The sequence below is a fragment of the Galeopterus variegatus genome, unplaced genomic scaffold, assembly GCF_000696425.1.
Source record: "Galeopterus variegatus unplaced genomic scaffold, G_variegatus-3.0.2 Scaffold1543, whole genome shotgun sequence".
Classification (NCBI taxonomy): domain Eukaryota; kingdom Metazoa; phylum Chordata; class Mammalia; order Dermoptera; family Cynocephalidae; genus Galeopterus; species Galeopterus variegatus.
Genome location: NW_007727654.1, coordinates 189,707 through 213,509, shown reverse-complemented (window position 1 = coordinate 213,509; position 23,803 = coordinate 189,707). Strand labels below are relative to the sequence as shown.

The following is a 23,803-nucleotide window of genomic DNA, read 5'->3' as shown; positions in this document are numbered from 1 at the left end:
AAAAAAAAAAAAGGAAAAAAAAAAAAAAAAAAAAAAAAAGAAAAGTTTTTAAAAACTTTCATTTAGTGAAAAATGATTCACACAGCACCTGTCCTCAGGGTTGTTTTAAGGGCTGAACAGGATGATCACATATAGTACACACCCACCATGTGAGAGACCCTTTCAAAAAAAATCTCCTGTATTTTTCTCTCACGCACTTCCTTTCTTTAGGGAGAGCTAAGTTTATGCCTTCTGCCTGAGAAATGGTATTTTCTCCTTGTTTTTTTTGGGACACTATTTTAAAAGCTGTACATGCAGAGCCTACCTGGAGCTCTCAAAAACCTTGCACAGGTAGGTATGTTAATGATCCCCATTTAACAACAAGGAAACTGAGGCTCAGACTGGCCAAGGTCCTCACATTGCAGATCGCTGCTGGGCCCCAGCTGACTCCCAGGACTCACAGAGCACTCAGAGCACAGAAGGGAGCGTGCGAAGTCACCCGCTAGTCCCCTCTGTCCAGCAGCCCCCTCCCAGCAGCCGCCCTGGCTGGCAGTGCAGAAGCTGCCCGAGACCCGACCCAACCTGCTGACAGGGCTTCTCCCTATGCAGCAGAAGTACCATTTCTGAATGTCAGAATTTTTTTAAAGCATTTGTCAGGTGAATCCCAGGGAATTACGCTGGGTGCGGAAAAAAGCTCATCTCAGAAGGCTACGTCCTCTAAGATTCCACTTATGTAACATTTTTGTTATATAGATTTTAGAGATGGAGGACAGCTGGGGGGTTGAAAGGAACTGGGGTTGAGGCAGGGTGTGCGGTGGGTGTGGGTACCTAAGGTCAAGGCAGGGACCTTGTGGTACTAAAGCCAGCCGGTATCTTGACTGTGGTGGACACACGAGTCTCCATGGTGGGAAAGTTTGAAAATACACACACAAATGGGTACAACACTAGGGAGTCTGAAAGACCAGTGGGACACCTGACTGTCAACATCCTGGCTGTGATACAGATGTTACTGTGGGTGTAGAGTACCCAGGATCTCTCTGTATCACTTCTTATGAATGTGTGTCAATCTACAGTGATCTCAACGACAATTTCAAGTACTGGCTGGTTAGCTCAGTTGGTTAGAGCATGGTTCTGATAACACCAAGTTCCAGGGTTTGTTCCCTGCACTTACTGAGCAGCCATCAAAAAAAAAAAAAAATTCAATTAATACAGAAAAACACCCAGGGAGCTCCGGGAAGTCAGTCACTCACCCTAGAAATGGGCTGACGAGCTGGAGGAGCTCAGAGCCAGACACGAGCTCCTGGTTGAAGAGCGCGATGCAGCGGAGGAAGTTCTCATACACCTCCTGGCTTTTCAGCACCCTGCGGACCTGTGGAGAGAGCTCGTCAGGGGCCCACTGAGAACGCCCACTCCTCAGCCCCCAGGCCAGTTCAGATATTAGGTGCACACACGAGTCGTCAACACGGCGTGCTCTAAAGGAACCAGCTGTGGGCCGTAAGCAAACGCCACCCCTGCAGCAATCCGCAGCTTGGGCTCTGACGACACGTGCATGCAGCCATCTCAACTGCTCTGCCAGAAAAAGCTGCACAGCTAAGGGTGGCAGATGTGTATGTCCTTGAACCCTGCTCGAACCCCATGCTCTGCCTTTCCAGCCTGCTCTGCTTCCTCCTGTCCGCCCACCATACCACACAACCACATGCTCTCTGCTCCGTGATGGCCCACACTCCCTTCTGTGGTGACAGCTGGGGGCTAGCCTTTCCAGCTCCTTTCCCAGTAGCCCCATCCTGCAGCTCTGAGCTGAGCAGGGCCCACCTTGGTAGGGGCAGGCCCAGGGAGCATCAGCCCAGCCAGCCGATTGAGGCATCCCCAGGACAGAAGCCAAAGGCCCCCCTCACCTTGTCAAAGAAGGAGAACTCCTGCAGGGTGCCGTACTTCCCCACGGCTGCGATGGACAGGTCTTTGGTACCACGGAGTTTCATCTTCTTCTGCAGAGAGAAATTCTGTGTGGTTAACGTTCTGGGAGTCCCATGGGTGGCCCCCCATCCATATCAGTCACAGTCATAACGATGCTACACTGAGCTCTCCTGATGGAACTGCCAATGAGATGACAGGCAGGAACCTCCCAGTCACCCAAGACCCCCAAGATGACGCCTCCGGGACAACTTGTGCATTGGTGTGGTACTCCCTGTCCCCCATGTGAAGCAGGGGCATGTTTGTTTAGGGAGGTCCCCCAGCCTCTGTGACCTAGGGAGGGGTGAAGGCCACACAACCATCCCTGCCAATCTGGGATCTAAATCTCAGCAGTTTCGGGCTTTCGGTAACAGGCAAAAACACCACAAAGTCAGAACGGCGAAGGGGGCGCACCACCGGATACGATGACATCAGAAACCTTTCCCACTGCCGTTTTGTCCTGCAGGCCGAGACGGTGACAAGAAGGGGACAGGAAGGGGCCAGCACTGGGAGGACCCTGGAGGAACCAGGTTTTAAATCTCTGTGAAGACATTAGTCTTTAAGCTGGACTCGGCCCTGAACTTGGCTGTTACATCTGTGCCATGCAGGATGTTACTACACAGCCAAAACCACCTCCAGAGTACCTGAAGAACGGTGGGGACATGTTGGGAGGACACAGGAGCCAGCCTAGAGGAGCCTACTAGCCACATCTGGGACAGTTTGGGCCTCAAGATGAACAATGACAGTGAGGGATTACAACCTGGAGTCATTGATATACGTAACAAAATAAACAGGGAAGAAGAGAGTTCCTCCTTATAGTAGAGAGCCAACTAGTAAATGCACAAGGAATGACGGAATTAAAAAACCACCATCAAGGGTGATGAGCAGGACAGGGCCTGTATCTCTGCCCCTCTCAACCCTTAGTTGTGCAGTGACCGACCTGCCCAATTGTACATAACGGCCCTGCCCAAGGGTCCTGATGGGGAAAAGGAACAGACTGAACAGTACAACCCATTTCTTCCAACCTCGGAAGGGGGTAACAGTCTTCCTCTCCCTCCTTCTCACAATGATCTTGTGAGACATGGAAGAGAGGTGAATGGCCACTGCAGAGGGGAGCCGACATCCCAAGGTCCCACTGCTGGTGCCTTCGAGATAGAACAGGGTTCAGCCGTGGCCCCTGCCCTGGGCCTGTTGCTCAGGCCTCTGCGCTTTGCTCCCTGGCCACCTACAGGGAAGGCCAGGTTGGTGGATGTCCACACACATGGCTGTCGACACTCATGGCTGACAGTCACCTTGGCTGGCACAGACACAGGGCGGAGCAGCGAAGGCCGGGAGCGCTTTTTGCTGTGTTCCAGACTCTTCTCATGCTCATTCTTCTGAACGCTGTTCATTTCGCACGGCCCATTGCCTGTGAACTGAGGACACAAACACAGTAGGTGGTTAGAGCTGGAGAAACATGACCGGTCCATCAAGGCTGGTTCTTTGACGTGGGCCAGGGGCTCTGTCCATGTACAAGGTGACTCCAGTGAGATGTTCAGATCTACTGGGGAAGAGAACCAGGTACCGAGATAATCGCGGACTTAACTTATAGCTGGGAGATGGCTTGCATCAGGCCACAATGGATGAAGGAGGGAGAGAGAGGGGCCGGGGAGGCTTAGGAGGGAAGACACCTGAGTTGGGTCTTCCATCGGGGTGTCTAACCACATGCATATCAGCGCCACAGAAATGCAAAGCATTTTGGGCAGAGGGATGGGCAGTATGCACAACTAGCAGCAAGAGGGAGTGGCTGATGTTCGCCAGGCCACTGGTGGAGGACCTTGGAGCCAGTCTTTGAATTCTTTTCTATGAGTGACAAATTACATCTTGGGGGTGACGTTATCACTCGCTTTGGGGGCTTGTAGCTGGCTCGGGGCCCACCTCCCAGGCTCTACGCCAGCCATCAACTAAGAGGCCAGGAATACCCACCCCAAGCAGGGTGTCTACAGGGTGCCGGTGATATTTACGAAGAATGAAGAACGGTCTGGAACAATCTATCCAAGATTTGTATCTGTATGCATGTACCAGAAAGCCAGAGCAGGGAAGGGAAAGGCAGACAGACCAAAGCTGTTCTGCAGAACATGGGCAGGGCCGGAGAGGCTCTGCAGTGTTTGGAGCCACTGCAATCATCCCTACCACATTCCCCATTCCCACACCACCACGGGACCTGGACACAGAGACCCCACACAAAGGGCATGTTGTCAGCCCAAAGCATGGGCAAGATGAACCAGCCCTGGTGCATCTGAACAAAACAGCCAGCTGCCATCAGATACAGTGAGCTGGTTCTGGTTAGCTGTGACAGACAGACATGCCTGATACATGAAGCAAAAAGGAAAAAACAAAACCCAAAAAACCCAAAAAACGCAAAGGGCAGAAGAAACAGGACACCATTTGTTACTGTTTTTTAAGGATAAGCATTCGTTTGTACATGCAGAGGAAATTTCTGGAAAGATATACAAGATGCATGTAAGTGCTTATCTCTGAGAAATGCCTGAGAATGGAGTCAAAGGGGCAGATTTACTTTTCACATTTGATGCCCTCACTAATGCTTGGACGATTTTTACAATAATAATAAAGTACCACAGGCAAGACTTGTCCCTTGGGAAATTAAATCCATTTGGGGAATAATTATCTGAAGAGTCAAAGTTATTCTGAGAACCACAGGTGGAGAAATTGGCATCCACTTTACAATCTCCACTAGTATTTCTTTTTGTAGATCCCGCAATAGGTACAAATACTGACTCCTAAAAGAGGCAGTTGGGTGACAATATGACAAGCTCTGAGTGGGAACTGGGGACCTCAAGGGAAGACCAGCTGCTCGCCCAAGCTGGAGGGCAAGGTCAGTATCACCAATCTTCCTCCACAGTTCATGTGATTCTCACTTTTCAGTTAAATATCCCCATTTGTGAATGATTGAGCTAGAGGACCCCAAAGACCACATGGGCCAGGGGTTGTCAAATTAACCATGCGGGGCCTATTTCTATGAAGTTTTATTGGCACACAGCCACTGCCATTCATTGACATGCGGTCCATGGCTGCTTTCCAGATACTAGGGCAGACGCTGAGTCTTTGCAACAGAGACCAACTGTCCTGCAAAGCCTAAGTATTTACTATCTGGCCCTTTAAGCCAAAGAATCAATTTTAATTAGAACAATGCCAAATTTCACTTTTGGTTTCTTTTTTCCTGTAGTTTCAAAGATGTCCAAAAATTAATATAAAGACTATGAAGGCCTACCTCACTTCATACAACAGATTTTGTAGTGGTGTTAATTTTTTAAAAATTATAATCACCCAATATACACTAAAAAGCTTTTCTGAATTGATAACAAATGCCATTTAAAGAAACTGCTAGCAGGCTCTTTTCTAAGGGAATGCTTATTTTTCTAGGGTGAGCTTTGTCAAGGACCAACTTCGTAAATGCTGAGTTGTGTCCACCAGGGGGTGCTGCGGCCACAGTCATCTGAGGACAGGGGCTCCACTCAATGCCCCCCAAGAGGACCAGTCTTCACAGTGCCTGAAGACTTCCCACCAGGATGAAAACTCATGGGACTAAGGTCACCTTGCTGCAAAACTGCAAAGAATTTGGGTGAGTAGTGCACTCCTGGTTTTATCAGTCACAGTGTCTGCTGTGCACGGCACCCCCAACGCTAGCAGATGGGGCTCCCCAACTGCTGTACTGACCCCAGAGTGGGGTCTCAGAACCAGCTTTGTTAGCACAGTCATACTGGGGTGTTAGAGCCAAAGGCTGAGGGGTGACAAGGCAAGGCAGGAGCCCAGTGCACAATCTCATGCCCTTGCTCCAAGCACCGCACCCACCACGTGTGTCGAGGCAGAACTGGGAGCATCAATCCAGAGCTCCTTGGGGTGTGGAGAAAGGACACGCCCTGAGCCCCAAGCCTTGAGCCCCTTGACCTCCTCGAGGGCAGCAAAAGCTGGCCCTGGATTCAGCCAGGCCTTCACTGAGGCCACGAGGCCAGAATGTCCCTGCCTCTGGTGGCCACCCCTGATCACTCTGCACCATCAGTGATGGCTCCGGGAAGGCCAACCAGGGATACCACGTGCACCCACTTCCATGCAGGGATGGGGTGTTCAGGAGAGGAGCTGCCGACGCTGAGGTCAGAGCTGAGATGTGGGACCTGGATCCAAGAGGATGAGACCCAAAGACAAGCCACCAAGTGTACAATGGGGGTAGACATGGCTTGCTGGCATGGGTGACAGCACTCAGCTCGAGCTGCTGGGGGACTTGGAGGTCCAAAGCCTGCAATCCGGGGCTGTGCCAACACAAGAAGGGTGTGAAGCAGGAGGAGGTGGTGAGACCGCCTGGCCCCAGGGCCAAGGGCAGGAGGGTCTTGGATGAGCAGGAAGGTGGGAGGGATACTGGAGTTTCAAAGAGAAAGGGGAGGATAAAATCGAGTAGATTCTGAACTTGAGAGAGATGCGCAGGCAGACAAAAAGCCAGAAGCGAGAGAGGGGCCCTGAGGTGCAGGCTCAGGTGAGAGGCCCTATTTGGGCACCTTGAAGAGGTGAGCTCCCTATCACCACAGGGATTCCAGACAAGGACTCTGATTGGCCCTCCATCACATACTCCCTGCAGTTCAGGCAGCAAGCCGGCTCCGGGGATACAAGGAGGAGGGGACAAGATGACTAGCCCCCTGAATTTAAGCTGCTTTGCCTGAACAACCGCAGCTGCCCTTTCTGGAGCGCTGAACATGTACCCGGTGCTGTGGGAAGCATCTGAAGGACAAATGGTTCACAGAGTCCCCACATGAACAGGAGGGTCCGTTGTTCCCATGGAAGAGAGAAGGAAACCAGGCCCGGGAGGTGACAAGGCTGGCTCAAGCTGCCTGAAGCGCCAGGGCTGTGCCTTGGGCCCTCAAGGGCACCGAGGCTCCAGGTAGGAGGAAGGTCAGATTCTAGCTCCCAGCCTCAAGCACAGCTCCACGATGAGCACAGGATTCTCTGCCTTTGAGTTGGGAAGTGTTTCCTCATGGCATCCCCGCTCAAGGATGGTGCTCCATGTCCTAGAGATGGTTACACACAGGGACGAGCCCCGGCCCATTGCCCTAGACAGGCTGGAACAGACCTTGGGCCAGGACAAGGGAAGATAGGAAGGGCTGGGGGAAGGCAGGGAGGGAAGGAAAACCCAGGAAAATGCACTGGAAATCTGCCAGAATCAACCAAGGGTCTTGACAACATCCAAACTTGGACACTTGTTACCACCTGAGCCCCTCCCTTCAAGGCCTGCTTCCCCCAGCCCCATCTGTCCCGCCACGTTGTCATTCAGAATGTAGTGGGGGGAGGGGGGCTCTCATGCGATCACACCCCAGGTGGTCATCTGGACAAAGAGGAAGGAAAGAGGACACACTACAATCAACGAACTAGGAATAGAAGGGAGCTTCTTCAGCCTGATAAAGGTCATTTATGACAAGCCCACAGCTCACATCAAGCGCAATGGTGAAACACTGAAAGCTTTTTCTCTATGATCAGGAAAAAAACAAGGATGCCCATGCTCAATGCTTCTATTCAACGGTCATACTGGAAGTCCTAGCCAGAGCAATTAGGCGAGACAAAGAAATAAAAGGCACCCACATTGGAAAGGGAAAAAGGAAAATGCTCTCTACCCACAACTGACATGATGTGATATGTAGAAAACCCTACGGAGTCCACAAAAACTATTAAAGCTGATAAACAAGACCAGCAAAGTTGCAAGACACAAAGATCAACACACAAAAATCAGTGGTGTTTCTATGCACTAGCAATGAACAATCCAAAAATGAAATTAAGAAAACAGTTCCGTTTACCATAGCATCAAAAAGAATGAAATACTTAGGAATAAATTTAACCAAGGAAATGCAAGACCTGTACACTAAAAACTAACGAATGGTGCTGAAAGAAATTTAAGATGACATAAATAAACAGAGAGACGTTTCATGTTCATGGACTGGAAGACTTAAGATCGTTAAAATGGTAATATTCCCCCCAAGAAGATCTAAAGGTTCAATGCGAGTCCTATTGAATTCCCAGGGGCTGTTTTTTGCAGAAATGGAAAAGCTGATCTTTAAATTCATATGGGAATGCGAGGGGCCCCGAATGCCCAAACAATCTCAAAAATGAACAGAGTTGGAGGACTTTAAACTTACTACAAAGCAACAGTAATCAAAACAGTGTTGCAATGGCATAAGGATAAACACAGAGACCAATGGATCACAACTGAGAATTCACAGATAAACCCATACGAGAATAGCTGATGGACTTTCAACAAGGGTGCCAAGACCATTCAATGGGGAAAGAAGAGTTTCTTCAACAAATGGTGCTGGACAACTGTATCTCCATATGCAAAAGAATGAAGTTATATCTGCCCTTCACACCATGTACAGAATTAACTCAAAATGGGTCAATAACCTAAATAAAACCAGAAAAGCTAAAACTATAAAACTGTTAGAAGAAAACATGAGGGAAAACCTTCGTGACTTCGATTTGGCAATGGTTTCTTAGATTTGATGCTAAAAGTGTGAGCACCATAAGAAGAACAGAGAAACTGAACCTCATCAAAATTAAAAGCTTTTGTGCATCCGAGGACACTAACAAGAAAGTGAAAAGACAACCTGCAGAATGGAGGAGGACATCAGTAAATCACACATCTGATAAGGGTCTAGTATCAGCATACATAAAGAATTCCTACAACTCAAAAAACAAAAAGACAAATAAATTAAAAGATTGGCAAAGGACTTAAATAGACATTTCTCCAAAGATATACAAACGGCCAATAAGCACATGAACGGATGCTCAACATCATCAGTAACCAGGGAAATGTAGATCTAAACCACAGTGTGATATAACTTCACAAGACTACAACAGCTATTAAAAAAAAAGAAAAAAAAACACCAAAAAACACAGAAAATAATTGTTGGCCAGGATGTGGACCAATTGGAACGCCAGTGCATTGCTGAAGGAAATGTTAAATGGTGCAGCTACTGTGGAAAACAGTTTTGAGGTTCTTCAAAAAGTTAACCATAGAATGACCATATGATCCAGCAATTCCATTCCTCCTAGGTACCTAACAAAAAGAATTGAAAACAGGTGTTCAAACACAGTTCAATGACAGGGACATGTTCTGTGAGATCAGTAGTTAGGCAATTTTGTCCTTGTGCAAACACCGTGGAGTGTACTTACACAAACCTAGACGGCCATAGCCCATGACACATCTAGGCTACAAGGTGCATGGTATGACCTCTGCAACCTCAGGAGACACCTTTATACATGCAGTCTGTCATCAACCAAAAAATCGTTAAGAAGCACATGACTGTCCCTGCACACGAATGTTCCTGGCAGCACTATTCACAACAGCCAAAAGGCAGAACAACCCAAATGCCTATCGATGGATGAATGGATAAACAAAATGTAGTATATCCATACCTGGGAATATTATTTCACATTTCATAAAAAGTAATGACACACTGACACATACTACATACAACATGGATGAACCTTGAAAACATGATACTGAGTGAAAGAAGCCAGACACAGGCCACAGAGTGTATGATTCCATTGATACGAAATGTCCAGAACAGGCAAATCCATAGAGATAGAAAGCAGATTGGTGGTTGTCATGAGCTGGAGGAGGGGAATAAGGAGTGACTGCTGATGGAGGTGCGGTTTCCTTTTGGGGTGATGAGAATGTTCTAGAACTAGCTAGTGATGAAGATTGTACATTATGAATGCACTAAACGCCATTGAATTGTTCACTTTAAAATGGTGAATTTTATATTATAAATTTCACCTCAATTTCTGAAAAAAGCTTTATGTGCACAATAAGAAAAAAAACAAAGGAGGAGAAGAAGACAGCCTGGCAGGCCTCAGGCCATGGCCGGGGGTGAAAGGCTGACGGTGCAGTTGAGCCCCCAGCCTCCCTGCCCGAGGCCTCTTCTCACCCACCTCTGCTTTCTACAACCCAAGGTCCCTGGACAAGCCTAGGCCACCCCCACCCTGGTCTCCAGATGCAACCTGCTGGGAGCCCCAGACCAGAGCCACATCCAACAGAGGGAGAGGTGGTACACCCAACCCCTCCTGCACCTTCCCACAGGACCAGGGTTCCAGGCGGGTGGTGGCTCTGCGGTCCTGGCAGAGGCTATGGAGGGCAGGCCCAGGAGGTAGAACACCAGGCCCCAGCACCTGGGTCCTATCGTCTCCATGGGTAGACACTCTGATTCCCAAGCCATCCCTTGAGACCCAGGTACTGTCTGTATAGAGAAGCATTTCTGAGGATGTGTCAAAAGCTTAACATGCACAAGTGATAATGGGAGACCCCCCTGAGTGTCTGCACACCCCCACTGTAGCTACTGGGGGAAACCCAGAGCATCCTGGAGGGTGGATGAGCCTGGCCCAGCCCTGGGGCTGAGCTGCCTGAGGCCATGCCTCCTTGCTGAGGCTCCCAGGGTTGGGTGAAAGCCCTCTGCACTTACCAGGGACCGCTTGGCTTCAGGCAGGAACTGTCCGAACTCGGAGAGCAGGTCCTCCTGGCCCCGGAAGAGGTTGGCAACCTCTGTGAACACCTCTTCTTCGGACATGCCTCGGAACGGCCGGCCTTTTGTGTTCAGCTGCTCCTTCTGTTGGTTTTCGGGAAAGAGAAGATGAGTGGTTAGCCAAGAAACAAGGCACCCGGCCTGTGATGTTCAGGCATCCCACCGTGGAGGAGACAGAGGGACGACTCATGAGGAAGAGAACCTGCTGGTGGAGCCGACAAGAGTCCTGGGTGCTGGCGACCAGATCCCATTGCAAGACACAGCCTGTGGCAGGAGTGTGGAAGGGACAAGGGGAGGGGTGTGTTGTGTCCACGAACTGAGGGAGTGGGGGGGTGCGAGGCTGGCTGAAATCAGGGGCAGGCCAGGGAAGTGCAGGGTCAGAGGTGAACTGAAAGCCCTCCCAAGGGCAAGGCAGAGTGCAGAGCTGGCGTGGGGCCATGAAGGAGGGGGTGAAGAGCAGAGGGAGGAACTTCCAGGCCAAGGGACCCGTGGGCCACAGTCACCAAGACACGAGATGTTGAAGGAAGACAGCCTGACATGGAGCTTACAACAGTAAGAGGAAGACCAAGTGGACCCAGGTTGGAGGGCAGGAACTGGCCAGCAAAACTGAAGCTGACCATCAGAAATAGGTCCCTGTCTACTGTACACCGGAGAATGTCACAGAGCAAGGAAGAGGCAGCAGCGCCGAGGCCCTCCCAGAGCACAGGGAACAGCTGTTAATGTTCCCGCTCAAGGCTCCAAATGGAAAGAACCACCCTGCCCTGCCCGGCTGCTATTCCGAGGGAAGTGAGTCACCTGTAGTACCTGTGCGGGAGGGAAGAAAAGAGAAACCAACCACCCCTCCTAAAAGTCACCCGATGGGGCCAGCCCGTGGCTCACTCGGGAGAGTGCGGTGCTGATAACACCAAGGCCACGGGTTCGGATCCCATATAGGGATGGCCAGTTGGCTCACTGGGTGAGCGTGGTGCTGACAACACCAAGTCAAGGGTTAAGATCCCCTTACCGGTCATCTTTAAAAGCTCACTGGCTGAGCGTGGTGCTGACAACACCAAGTCAAGGGTTAAGATCCCCTTACCGGTCATCTTTAAAAAAAAAAAAAAAAAAAGTCACCCGATGCTTGCAGGCCAAATAAAAAATGAGCAGAGGCCACCTGATTCAGAAGATAAATACAGATGAAACAATGACCAAACTGACCAAAATTTAAACGAGTGAATGTGTGGGCGTGTGTGCACGTGGGTGGCGTGGCTGGCCAGTATGTGGATCTGAATCCTTGACCTTGGTGTCATCAGCACCACACTCTAATCAACTGAGCTAACTGGCCAGCCCAGGAACACAATTTCAAACAGCACAACAGCCGTCTCTCACTCATCAGATGGACACAGATGAAAAGGGCTGGTGATTTCTTTTTTTTTTTTTTTCTTTCCTTTTTGTCTTTTTTCGTGTCCGGCAACGGATTGCAACCCTCAGTGTCGCGCCCGTACCGGACCGGGACCGGCAACGGGATCGCAATCCTCGGTGTTGCGCCCGCACCTCGCTCAGCCAGTGAGCGGGAACCGGTCTGTATGTGGGATCCGAACCCTCGGCAGGAGCGCAGCCGCGCTTCCCAAGCGGCGCACTGTAGCAGTGCGCCACCAGGCCGGCCCCTGGGCTGGTGATTTCTAACGAGGACATGGAACCGGGTGCTCTCAAACACAGAAGGCAGGAAGGAAAATGGGTGCCACCTTGCAGAGGGAAATTTGGTGACATCTATTTACATGTCATGAGCGTACACCCTCAACTTAGGAACACACCTTCTGGGCATTCATCCTGGTGGGACAGTTCTGCTGTAACACTTGTTTTGAACACGCAAATCTACTTGAACATGAGATGTGTGCTAGGAAACAATTTGAGCACAATGTGATTTTTGTGCTTGCGTAATATGCACTAATTTATCCAGAAGAAACACTGGGTGAATCACAGAAAACTGCACCCGGCTGACCAGAGCCATATGAAACCACACCCGTACCCCCCACCAACACCTATGGGTCCCCCCAGTGCCTGGCTGTGCTAGCAGCCACCCTGTGTCTGACTGAGGTTACAATGTCCCATCCAATTTCAGACGACCTCCTCCCAGCCCTTCACGTATATCGCAGGCTGCCACCTTCCAACAGCCAAGGCCACAAGGTAACCTCAGGCCTCTTCCAAGGTCAGTACTGTATTTGCTGTAGTGTTCATGTACTTCTTACCCACTTAACATGTGCACAATGGCACTACCGTTTTGAGCAGGTTCCTGTTTTTACTTAGGTGCCACTGAGGAAGTCCTTGAGCATTGTGCCCAGACCCTGTTTTCCCATGAGCCCTGTGGTCTGACTGTGCCGTTCTGTGGAGAACAGAGTCCTTCACAGGAATACCCAAGTTGGGTCAGGGCAGGACTGGCTGTGCTCCTCCGAGCACACACAGGACACATACAAAATTGTACAATGGGTAACAGATGCCCAGGGGTGACCTGAGGCAGGCACTGTGCATGAATTAACTACCTCCATTAACTTCATTTAGGCCAGGGGCCAGTGGGCACCGCAAGCATTATGGCCATTTTGCAGATAAGAACCCCGAAGTTCAGGGAGGTGAAGGCAAGGAACTCAGGTCTGAAGGGAGGCCCCAGGGACATCGAAAATAGTAACCTGCAACCAAATTTACCCCAGAGCTGCTTGGTCAGTGTCTTTTAAAAATCTGAACCAACAATTTAAAATCAGGATAATTCACATAAAAATTCAAGAAACAGCCTCAGGTTGGAGTCACCAGGAGTCTTGTTTAGAATGAGGGGGCCAGGTAGGACCTGACAGATTGCAGCCCTGGGGGAAGGCCCAGGTATCTGCATTTCCAACCAACTACAGTGTTTGGGTTGAGGGACACTGCGTCATCCATTCCCCCACCCCCTGTGCTCTCTGAGTAAGTCCCTGACAGCCCATTGCTGCGATTTCGGGTAAATGAGCCTCTAACTTCTTTGCCTCCCCCTTCCCCTTCAACAAAACAGACACTGCACAGCCTGCTCTCTGAGGATCCTTGTAGCCTGACCATGTGACACCCTGTGAAGCCTGGGAGGGAGCCGTACACCCCACCATCCCAAGCAGCATCGCTCCCTACAGATCACATGCTCACAGCTGCCACCCATGACTGCTCATCTGTGGGAAGCAGGAGTTCTGAAGGCTGTACCAACACCTTGAAGATGGATGCTGAGACTGCACGTCACCCATGGCGAGGATGGCAAACATCTGGTCCATCAAAACGGCCTCACTGAGTTCACAGGAAGCAAAATGGCCTCACTGAGTTCAAAGGAAGCAAATGCCATCGATCCGATCTCAAACACTTACGATAAAAGAATCTCACTTCTTTACTTGACATATAAAAGTTGTGCAGACTTCATTTATAAAAGTGGGTTCTGTTGCTTAAAAAAATAAGCACCAAGAACTCCACGTGGGGGTGAGGATGATGTCTGAGTCCTGCACACGACATAGGTGTCCCTTGCCACTGGCCCACCTGTGTTTCCCAAGTCCCCCGCAGAAGCCCTGACGCTGACTGTCTGCTCTGCCCCTGGACCTTTGCACAGGCATTCCTGGCACCAAGTCCACCCTTCTTCTGTGCCTGTCTGCCTAATGGCTCTGCCTGATTTGTCAGGATTCAACCTGACCACCCCCTCCCTAAGCCCAGATGGGGTTGGTAACCATGAACCCTGCCTCACCTCTCCTATACACATCCCCTCTTTTCCACCCCAGTCTTCCACCACTGGACTTAACTCTCAAGCAGTGACAACCATTCCCCTTTGTCACCCCAGTTCCTGGTGCTGAACCCAGTTGTAATCAGCAGAAATAAAGTGCTTGTAGTTGTACTGCCTAAGAGATAACGAAGTCGCCTTGTGAAAAGCAGACTGTCTTCTTAGGTTCTTTTTGAATTCCCCTCATGTGCGCATCCTAGTACTTCCTGGGTGCAGAGGTGTGTCAAGGAACAAAATAAAAACAAAACTAAATGGACCTCCAACAAGCACCTATACATCCACGTTCACAGCAGCATTATGTACAACAGCCAAAAGCTGGAAGCAATCTAAGTGTCAGCTTATGGATTAATGGATAAATAAGATGTGGTAGATGCATACGACCAATTATTATTCGGCCCAAAAAAGTAGTTAGTCCTGACACATGCTGCAACACGGATGAACCTCGAGGACATCATGCTCAGTGAAATAAGCCAGACACAGAAAGACAAATATTGTGTGACTCCACTTATAGGGGTGCCTAGAATAGGCAAATTCATTGAGATAGAAAACAGAATGGTGTTTGCCAGGGACTACAGCGAGGAGGGAAATAGGGAGCGAGTGTTTAATGGGGGGACTTTCAGTTTGAGAAGGTGAGCAAGTTCTGGAGATGTATGGTGATGACGGTTGCACAGCAGTGTGGAAGCATTTAATGCATTCTGAATTAATGCCACCGAATTGTGCACTTAAAAATGGCTAAAATGGGGGCCGGCCCGGTGGCGCACTGCTACAGTGCGCCGCTTGGGAGTGTGGTGGCGCTCCCGCTGAGGGTTTTTTTTTTGGCATTAGTTTTTCTGTTTAATGTGGTAAAATATATATAACATAAAACTTACCATTTTAGCCTTTTTTTTTCTTTTTTTCCTTTTTTTGTCTTTTGTCATGTCCGGCAACGTATCGCTACCCTCAGTGTCGCGTTTTTTTTGGCATTAGTTTTTCTGTTTAATGTGGTAAAATATATATAACATAAAACTTACCATTTTAGCCTTTTTTTTTCTTTTTTTCCTTTTTTTGTCTTTTGTCATGTCCGGCAACGTATCGCTACCCTCAGTGTCGCGCGCGACACTGAGGGTTGCGATCCGTTGCCGGACATGACAAAAGACAAAAAAAGGAAAAAAAGAAAAAAAAAGGCTAAAATGGTAAGTTTTATGTTATATATATTTTACCACATTAAACAGAAAAACTAATGCCAAAAAAAAAAAAAAAACCCAAAAGCCCACTAATCAAAATGTCATGAACTCAGACAAGAAAACCTGAACACCTCCAGTGCACCTGATGGTGGAAAATGCCAGAAAAACCCACGAAGAAGTCAGACTTGAGGCCCCTTACCTGGTAAGTGTGCAGTATCTCTAGGAACGACCTGTAGATTTCTGGGTGGTCTAGAAAGCGGGTCTTAATCTTATTCACATAGCTGATGGCGTTGTTGAATTCCACGGAATCAGACTCCAAGGGCACCTGGGGTTTGTCCTCCTTATACGGCATCTGTTGCTTGAAGTCCTCTGCACAGTCACTGTGGTTGTGTGAATTCTCCTGACAACGACAGACAGTGAGTTACCGCAGGACCAACATGGGGACAGACTGTGAAAAATGCCAGGCCCAGCCGCTGTCTGCATGAGAGCAGACAAAACCCAGCAGACAGCCAAGTTTTTTTTATGAGATGCAGAGAAAGGTCACTTCAGGGGGCCTGGAGGGATGCAAGCGGGCCGGGCACACAGAACGTGCAGATGGCTCCTGACTTGGTGCCTGAGTGTCTGCGCACCCTTGGGGCACTCCTGGCCGAGTCTCACCTGCTCACCTCCGCCCAACCCTTCTGAATCTCTTCAAACAACAGGCAAGTTTAAGGAGCACTTTACATTTGGAGAAATTAGCATTTGGGAGAAATTTACAAAAAGTGATGTTTAAACATTTTTAGAGCCAAGTTTTGGGCTATGTATGAAAGACGGCTTCCCACACCTTCTGTGGCCCCATTTCAGCAAGATTGTTTTCAGGCGCAAAACTACCTGTTGTCAGCAGCAATGGGAAAGTCAGGACATAGATAATGGGGACCCAGATGCCAGGGACTTGGGAGATTCCTGGGAGGGACATGAGACTTTGGGTGCTAAGCCCTCGCCAATTGGAAAAGGGACATCAGTCACTTGAAAGAAGAGAGATGGGCCCTGACCACCCATCAAGCATTGCCCTCTATTTGAGTACTTTTCTGTAAATACAAATAAAAATAGAAAACAAACGTCTTTCGCCCACGCTACAGAATCCTAACTCGTGGTGGGACAGGACCACCCCCTGAAGGTGATGTTATGTTTTTAACCTGGAATTATCCCACACAGACCCAGGCACACAGGGGCTGGTTCTCCAGCAGCTCGGGATCCCTCCAGCTCGGCTCGAGGTCTTTGCTGGGACACCACATCCTAGGCGAGTCTTCCAGAACCATCTTGCATCTAAGTAAAACGACTCTGTCTTCCAGCACCCCTGAGTCCCTTTCTTGTTCTAGCTTCCTCCACGGCACGTATTACTGCCCTACGTGTGACAAATTTTACTTATTTCATGGTCTGTCCACTCTGACCAGATGGTAAATGGCCTGAACATCATGTCATTCAGGGCTGTATCCTCAGCCCATGGGTCAGTCCTTGGACCACAGTGGGCCTCATCTGCTGTCGGGGATGATCGGGTGAACGGATGAAGGGACAGACGGACCTGCCTACTGTTTCCATTGCCTGACAATGCACCTGGCACCAGTCTCTGGCCTGTAGAATCCACCGGGGCGAGCCAAGCCAGGAGCACTGCTGCCCCCTGCTGCTGAGCTGTCATCGCACACTGTCACCTGGATTGGTGTGTTAGCCAGGCTGCCATAACAAACTACCACACACTGGGTGGCTTCAACAACAGAAATTAATACTTCTTACAGTTCTGGAGGCTGGGAGTCTAAGGTCAAGTTGCCACAGGCTTGGCTCCCACCAAGGCCTCTCTCCTGAGCTTGCAGGTGACGCCCCCTCACTGCATCCTCACAGAGACTTTCCTCTAAGCATGCCTGTCCTCATCCCTTCTCATAAGGACAGTCAGACTGGATTAGGGCCCACCCTAGTGGCCTCGTTTTACCGTAATTACCACTTTAAAGACCCCATCTCCAAATACAGTCACATTCTGAGGTCCTGGGGATACAGGGCTTCAACACAGGGACTGGGGGCACAGTTCAGCCTGGAACAGTGGGCACAGAGACAACTCTAGAAAATCTAAGCTGAGGAGAGCAGAGATGCAAGGTCCGGAGCGGCCACGACTCTCGACACAAGGTCCGGAGCGGCACGACTCTTGACGCCTGCTCCTCAGCAGTGGGATTCACCGTGAGGCTCTCTGGGGGCGCCCTTGGCGATCTCTCTGCTCAAGCTGATGGGGGTCTGCGCTCATGCTTGTTTGTGGCACACAGTCTTGGCGGTGGAAGGAGCTGGAAGGAGCCAAGCGGGGTGGGGGGAAGCAGACTTGGGGCCCAATTGTGGCTCAGAGGAGGCTGTGGGCTCACCTGAGTCCCCGCCACTGCAGGGTGGCATTCTGAAGCTTCCCATGTCTCAGCTGGTCCCCTGAAGTGAGCCACTGTGATGAGATGGAGGGCCACCCCCTAGAGCAACACTCAGCACAAACTGTGAAATAGCCTGGCAGCCCCTCAGCAGGTTTAACACAGAACTCCCACGTAAGCCAGCGATCCCACTCCCAAGCATCAACCCCAAACCGAAAACAGGTGTGCACACACACCCTTGGACATACGTGTCCGCAGAAGCACTATTCCCAGTAGCCAGAAGGTGGAAACGACCCAAACGTCCATCAACAGATGAATGGATAAACAGTGCGCCCGTCCATACAGTGGGGTATCACTCACCCATCACAAGGAATGAAGCTCTGACTCACGCTACCACGTGGACAAACCCTTGAACACATTACACCAAGGGAAACAAGCCAGACACAAAAGGCCATGTAGTGCGCGATTCCATTCACATGAAATGTCCAGACAGGCAAATCCATAGAGATAGACAGCAGACTGGTGGTGGTCAGGGGCTGGGCGGGGGGAGAATTAGGAGGTAGAGAGTTTTGGGGTGATGGAAGTGTTCTGGAATTGGTGGTGACAGCTGCAAAATATTGTGAATATACCAAAAATCACTGAATAGTACACTTTAAAATGGTCATGATGATGTATTTTATGTTAAGTGAATATCATCACAATTAAAAAAAAAAATTAATGTAATCCTTGGAAAATGTGAAAACCACCAGCTACACAAAGCCAAGCTAGTTTGGGCCACAGGCCACAGTAAGCGGACCCTGCTCTAAACCTTCTGGAACAAGCCGGGTCTTTTCTTTCTCTGCCTGCACTCCTTCTCTCCGCCCTGGGTGGCCTTGTCCGGGCACAGTTAGCAATGCCTCCTACACACTGGTGAGCCGTTCTGCACGGCCGATGCCTCCACCCACGCAGATGTCTCCAGTGGGTGACAACACAGAGCAGCCCCCACTGCCTCCAGCCTCGCTCACCTCAGCAGGGGCTGCCACCTTTACCAGATGATCAGGCATCCCAAGACCACCCCAGACTTCTCACCCTGACACCCCACCCCTGGCTCTTGTCACTGTCTACTGCCTTCCCATCTCACAGGGCCCCTCCCTGGTCCCCATCACTGCACAGGCACCCCAAGAGCTGGGATTCTGAATAAACCCCAGGGCCTGACTCACAGCAAGTGGCCGCTGACTGCTCTGTGAGTCAGTAAGACACAAGCATGAGAACCCACCTGTCAGGAGCCAAGAATCGAAGGTGGGCCTCCCTCTGAATTCAAAGGGGCCACTTATATCATAAGCTGCACCATGAAGGTCTCTCTCTCTGTCCAAGCCGGCTGCTGCTTCCAAAGGCAGGGTCTGTCCTGAGGAGGACCTGGGGACCGAGTCATCACTTTCCCACCACCCTCCAGTTCCTTGTTCCTCCCCCGCATGCTGCTCCCCTGGCACCATCCTGGCACATGGATACAGTCCTGGACAAGAGGGACGATGGTCCCATCTCACCTTAAGGACTCACTGTCTGCCAGGGAGGACAAACCAACACAAAACAATGGAATCTCAACTTCCATTCCTGGCTTTGTTATTTTGAAATCTATAACCAAGAGTGGTGTGAGAATGACATTGAGGTGGACTTGGTGGGGGTGGGGTGGGGGTGGGGGTGTCTCTGTGGAGGTGACCAAATCTGAAACACCACTGACTCGGGAGGCCAAGGCCCCAGCAGGAGGACGTTCCTTCTTCCAAGTGCCCCGAGCCTTGCTGGTTACACATCACGGAGTGTCTCTATTCCCCTTTAGACTTGTGTTCTCAACTGGGGTGATTCTGTCCCCAGGGGACACGTGGCACCTTTGGGAGATGTTTTAGGTTGTCACACTGGGGGAGGGGTGCTCCTGGCATCTGGTGGGTGGTGGCCAGGGACGCTGCTCAGCACCCTGCAATGCCCAGGACAGCCCCTCAGCAGAATGACCCAGCCCCTGCCTGGCAATAGTGCTGAGGTTGAGAAACCCCACACAAAAGGCACCCCAGAGGCTAAGAATCTCTTATTTATCTTCCTGGGCACCTGAGAGCCACTTCTTCCTTGTGTGGAGCTGGCAGCTTGGTGACAAAATAAAAAATGGAAAAAAAAAAAAAAATCCAACAACAAAGCTGTACAACAAAGCTGTACTTCAAAGCCTTGAAGCTAGAAAATCCAATAAGAACCCCCACCAAGGCATTTGCGTGTGGGGAGCCTTGTAAGGTTTTCAGGCTGTGACGGCCTCTCAGAGGACTCCAGGAAGCTGAAAGGACACCTTGCATGTGCCTGTCGTGAAGCCACACAAGGAACAGCCTAGACTGTGGAGAAGTGGGACTGGAAACCTGACAGGTCTGTCTGTACCAGAAACTGAGTGGGCTCAAGGGAGCCCTGCAGGGAGCCCACCTTCCAGCTGAGCAAAGAGAGCCCAGACGTGCTGCTTCCAGGCTGCAGCCAGAGCACAAAGCCCTGTGCAGCAGCTATTCAGCGACCGTCCCAGCAAGCCTTTCTGCAAGCTAGTGGACCTTCCTCATCCCTTGAGCCACCTGGGAGAGGGGGAGATGGGATTGCCTCTGGTCTTGCCTTCTGGACCAGAAGGGGCTCCCAGCTGTGTAAGGGAAGAGCAGCTCTGAGTCCAACCACAGTGCAGTTCCTGTCAAAGCCAAGTGACTCCCATGGTTGGGGATTGCTGAAGGCAATTTCCACACCCAGAGGGCACAATTTAGGTCTTTGGACTCCTTTCTTAGCGAGGCTGGGAAGGACGCGGGCATTCACGAAGCACTCACACAGCACACGCAGACTCTACAGAGCACTCTCCAGGATGTCGCTGCAGCAAATGAGCTTGGTTTCTCAACCCAGCCATGACTGTCCCAGAGATTAATCTCGCCAAGGCTTTTAGGGTCTGGCTGCCTGAGTCCTACATCCGGATCTTGGGGCTCCACTGGCAAATGGGAAATGGAATCTCGTGGAAATTCAGCGGCCACCGGCTTCCAAGTTCCCTTCTGAAACTGATGCACTCCTCTGCTTTAATGAGACAAGGTGGTGGTGGTGGAACTTGCCTTGCAGAGATGAGAGGCAGAATTACCACGCGAGCCACCCTAGGGTGGGGGGTACCGGTCACTGCCACATTACCTCTCATTGTTCTCTTTCCAAATCCCAATTCTCTAATTGATCCAACACTCCATAATCTCCTCCATGGCAGGAGAGGCCTACAAAAAATTCCAGCAGATTCTATACTCCCTGCTAAAATTCTCAGGGAAAGGACCACAGGAGGTTGGGAAAGCTGGTTCACTTACAACAGTGCTCTGCAACAGGGGTGACTCTGTCCCCAGGAGACGCTTAATGTCTGGAGACATTTTTGGCTGTCATGACTGGGTGACAATCTGGTGGGCGGAGGCCAGAGATGTTGCTAAACATCCCACAACACACTGGACAGCGCCCCCCAAACAAAGAATTATGCCCTAACTAGCCACCATGCCGAGATGGAGATTAAGATGGTTATAAAAGTGAAGCTGAAACAGGCTTCCCTTTTCTTAGGGTCAGATGAGCTCACACAAGAAGGGACTGCAGAGACAGAGGAAACAGCATCTGTCACCCAGAAAGAAGGAACCACAGCCACAAGCCTGAGCTAAGCCAATGACCCTACCAGCAATTAAATGAAGCCCAGCAACAATAAAAATAGCTCTTTGCACATGCATTTCAGCCACCTTATTTCACTGGTGGCACCAAGAGTGATCCGATGCAGACGAGCACAAGCCCAGTACAAGGGTAAGCCTGCTGGGACACTCACTGTGAAGGCCTCGAGCCCAGACCTCTGCACCTGTTATGCGGTTACTTGGATTCAACATATAACTCTGTGTTAGAAGAATTGCCTCCCTGACATCCACTCTTTTTTAGGTCTTCAAAACAGATCGATTTGGGCTGCAAAGGCTGCCTGTGTAGGTGTTTCAATCTATTTTGATTTGGGCTAGAAGCGATTAGCATGTCTAGGAAAAGAATGGACCTTATACAGCTTTCTGGCAATGACATAAACAAGACATGCTGCTCAACCTGAGCACCTGGGTAGCAGGGTTTGCTGTGTGAAGGCCAAGAGCACCCAAACCACTGCAGCAGCATACCTGGTTCGTCAGAGGAGACTGTATGTTTAACTTGCCGTTCTTTGGAATGTCAATTCTGTATCCAAGGGGAAGGAAAGCATTGAATCCAACAATAAGGTCAGGGTGTTCGTGGAAGAGCTGAGAGACGCGTCTGATGACTCCAGGAGTATCAATGCTGGAAGAGAGAACACAAATGAGCAAAAGGGTCTTGAAGAGCAAATTAAAAGTGAAATCTACTCCCGCCTCCCTTGGTATGGCCACATAACAGGCTTCTCAGCTGGCAACAAAGCAACTTAAAACGTGACTGGCATGATATCTGCTGACAACAATCTACTTCCAAAGCAGCTAGGCCTGGGCTCCCGGTGCCATCCTGGCGAGAATGACAGAATATTTACACAGCACAGCTACCCAAACACTCCAAACACATGCACCAGGTTCTGAAAAATGTCAGGAGAGCTGACTACAAGTACTAGACTCCGAAAAGTGGCAGGAGGCCAAAGCCCTCCAAGCAATGTGATAAACTCTCTCACTTTGTATGAATTAAGGATGACTGGGACACAGGTTTTGATCTGAGCAACTGACTACAACGCATAAATACCAGGGGCCCTGGAAGTATGGTAAACACATAAGAACGCGAGGGGAGAGATGGGGTCTTCCTCCTGGCTGCAGTCAACAGTGCAGGCCTTAGCACCACGCTCCTGGAAGGAACCAGGCCAGCCCCACCATGGTTCCAAAGAGGGGACAGCAGCATGGTAGGGGTGTGACCTGCAAGAATCGAAGTCTGAGGGTCTCAGTTTTAGACCCACCACTGCCACTAAGGTGGGTCTCAACAAGTACCTTACCCACTCTGAGCCTCCTGTAAAACAAGAGCATGATCCTGAGGTTTCTCACCTATCTCCAACCCTCCTGATTCTGTGCTTACAAAACCAGCTCATGTGTTTTAAACGCTTTCCACGTGCCAGGTCCCTTACTAAGCGATTTATGCACCTTACTTCCGAGCAGGCCTGGAACTAACAAGGAGCCAAATGAGGCACCTTGGGGACAAAATTTAAGGGGAGAGGGGGGCAAAATTTAAGGGGGAGGGGACAGTGCTAAAAAACTTAATCATCAAGACAAACAACATGTTTATATAGTGCTTAAGAAAAATACCAAAATCAATCCCCCCCAACCTTTCATGAACAAAACTTACTTAAAAATCAACATCTGAAATAAAGACAGGATCCCACTCTGCGTGTACCCGACTCTACCCCTTGTCCCTGCCCTCCTTCCAGGAATCCCCAGGACAGCTCCACAAGGTTGGGTACTACCATTTCCATTTTTTTTTTTTTTTTTTTTTAGGAGGAGCTGAGGTTCCCAGAGGTTCGACAACCTGTGCAAGGTCACCCAGCTGGGGGGCGGAGGGGAAGCAGGTGGAATGCGGGGCAGGGGAGTAGGTGGAATTGGGGGGGTCTCACTCCGCTCCACCCGACTCCGGCCCAGGGGGTCCAGGGATGGGCAGGGCCCCGCGGGTACCTCTGGCTTTTGAACTCCTTCATGATCTCCAGGAAGCCGTTGTAGGTAGCGGGGTCGCTGCCGAAGCGGATCTTCACCTGGTCCAGGTAAGTGAGGGCGTCCTCCACCTACGGGGGGAGGGCGGGTCCCAGTGGGCCGGGGTCGCGGGAAGAGAGGACGGGGGGCTGGGTCCCTGGGGGGGACAGGGACGGGCCGGTCCCTCGAGGGGACAAATGAGGGGACAGGGGGTCCCGGGGCCGCGCAGAGCGGAGGCCGAGGCGGGGCCGGGCGGGGCCGGCGTAAGGGGCCGGCATAAGGGGCGCCGGCCTGTGGTGACCGGAGGACGGGGTCCCCGAAGGAAGGGCGCCACTCACGTGCACTGGCAGCTTCTCGTGGCCCGCGGAGCCCGAGC

General features: G+C 50.5%; 1 protein-coding gene across 1 annotated transcript in view; it reads right to left on the bottom strand.

Annotated features, from left to right (window-relative positions):
- Window positions 1–23,513, bottom strand: part of SIN3B (SIN3 transcription regulator family member B) — a 39,659-nt gene extending 16,146 nt beyond the window's left edge. The window contains exons 1-7 of the mRNA XM_008577574.1: window positions 23,413–23,513; window positions 21,922–22,075; window positions 15,601–15,801; window positions 10,428–10,571; window positions 3,222–3,344; window positions 1,875–1,964; window positions 1,230–1,348 (exon numbers count right to left, since the gene is read on the bottom strand). Coding sequence (XP_008575796.1) covers window positions 1,230–1,348; window positions 1,875–1,964; window positions 3,222–3,344; window positions 10,428–10,571; window positions 15,601–15,801; window positions 21,922–22,075; window positions 23,413–23,435 — 854 coding nt within the window. The 5' untranslated portion in view covers window positions 23,436–23,513. The remainder of the gene's footprint in view (window positions 1–1,229; window positions 1,349–1,874; window positions 1,965–3,221; window positions 3,345–10,427; window positions 10,572–15,600; window positions 15,802–21,921; window positions 22,076–23,412) is intronic.
- Window positions 23,514–23,803: the final 290 nt, after the last annotated feature.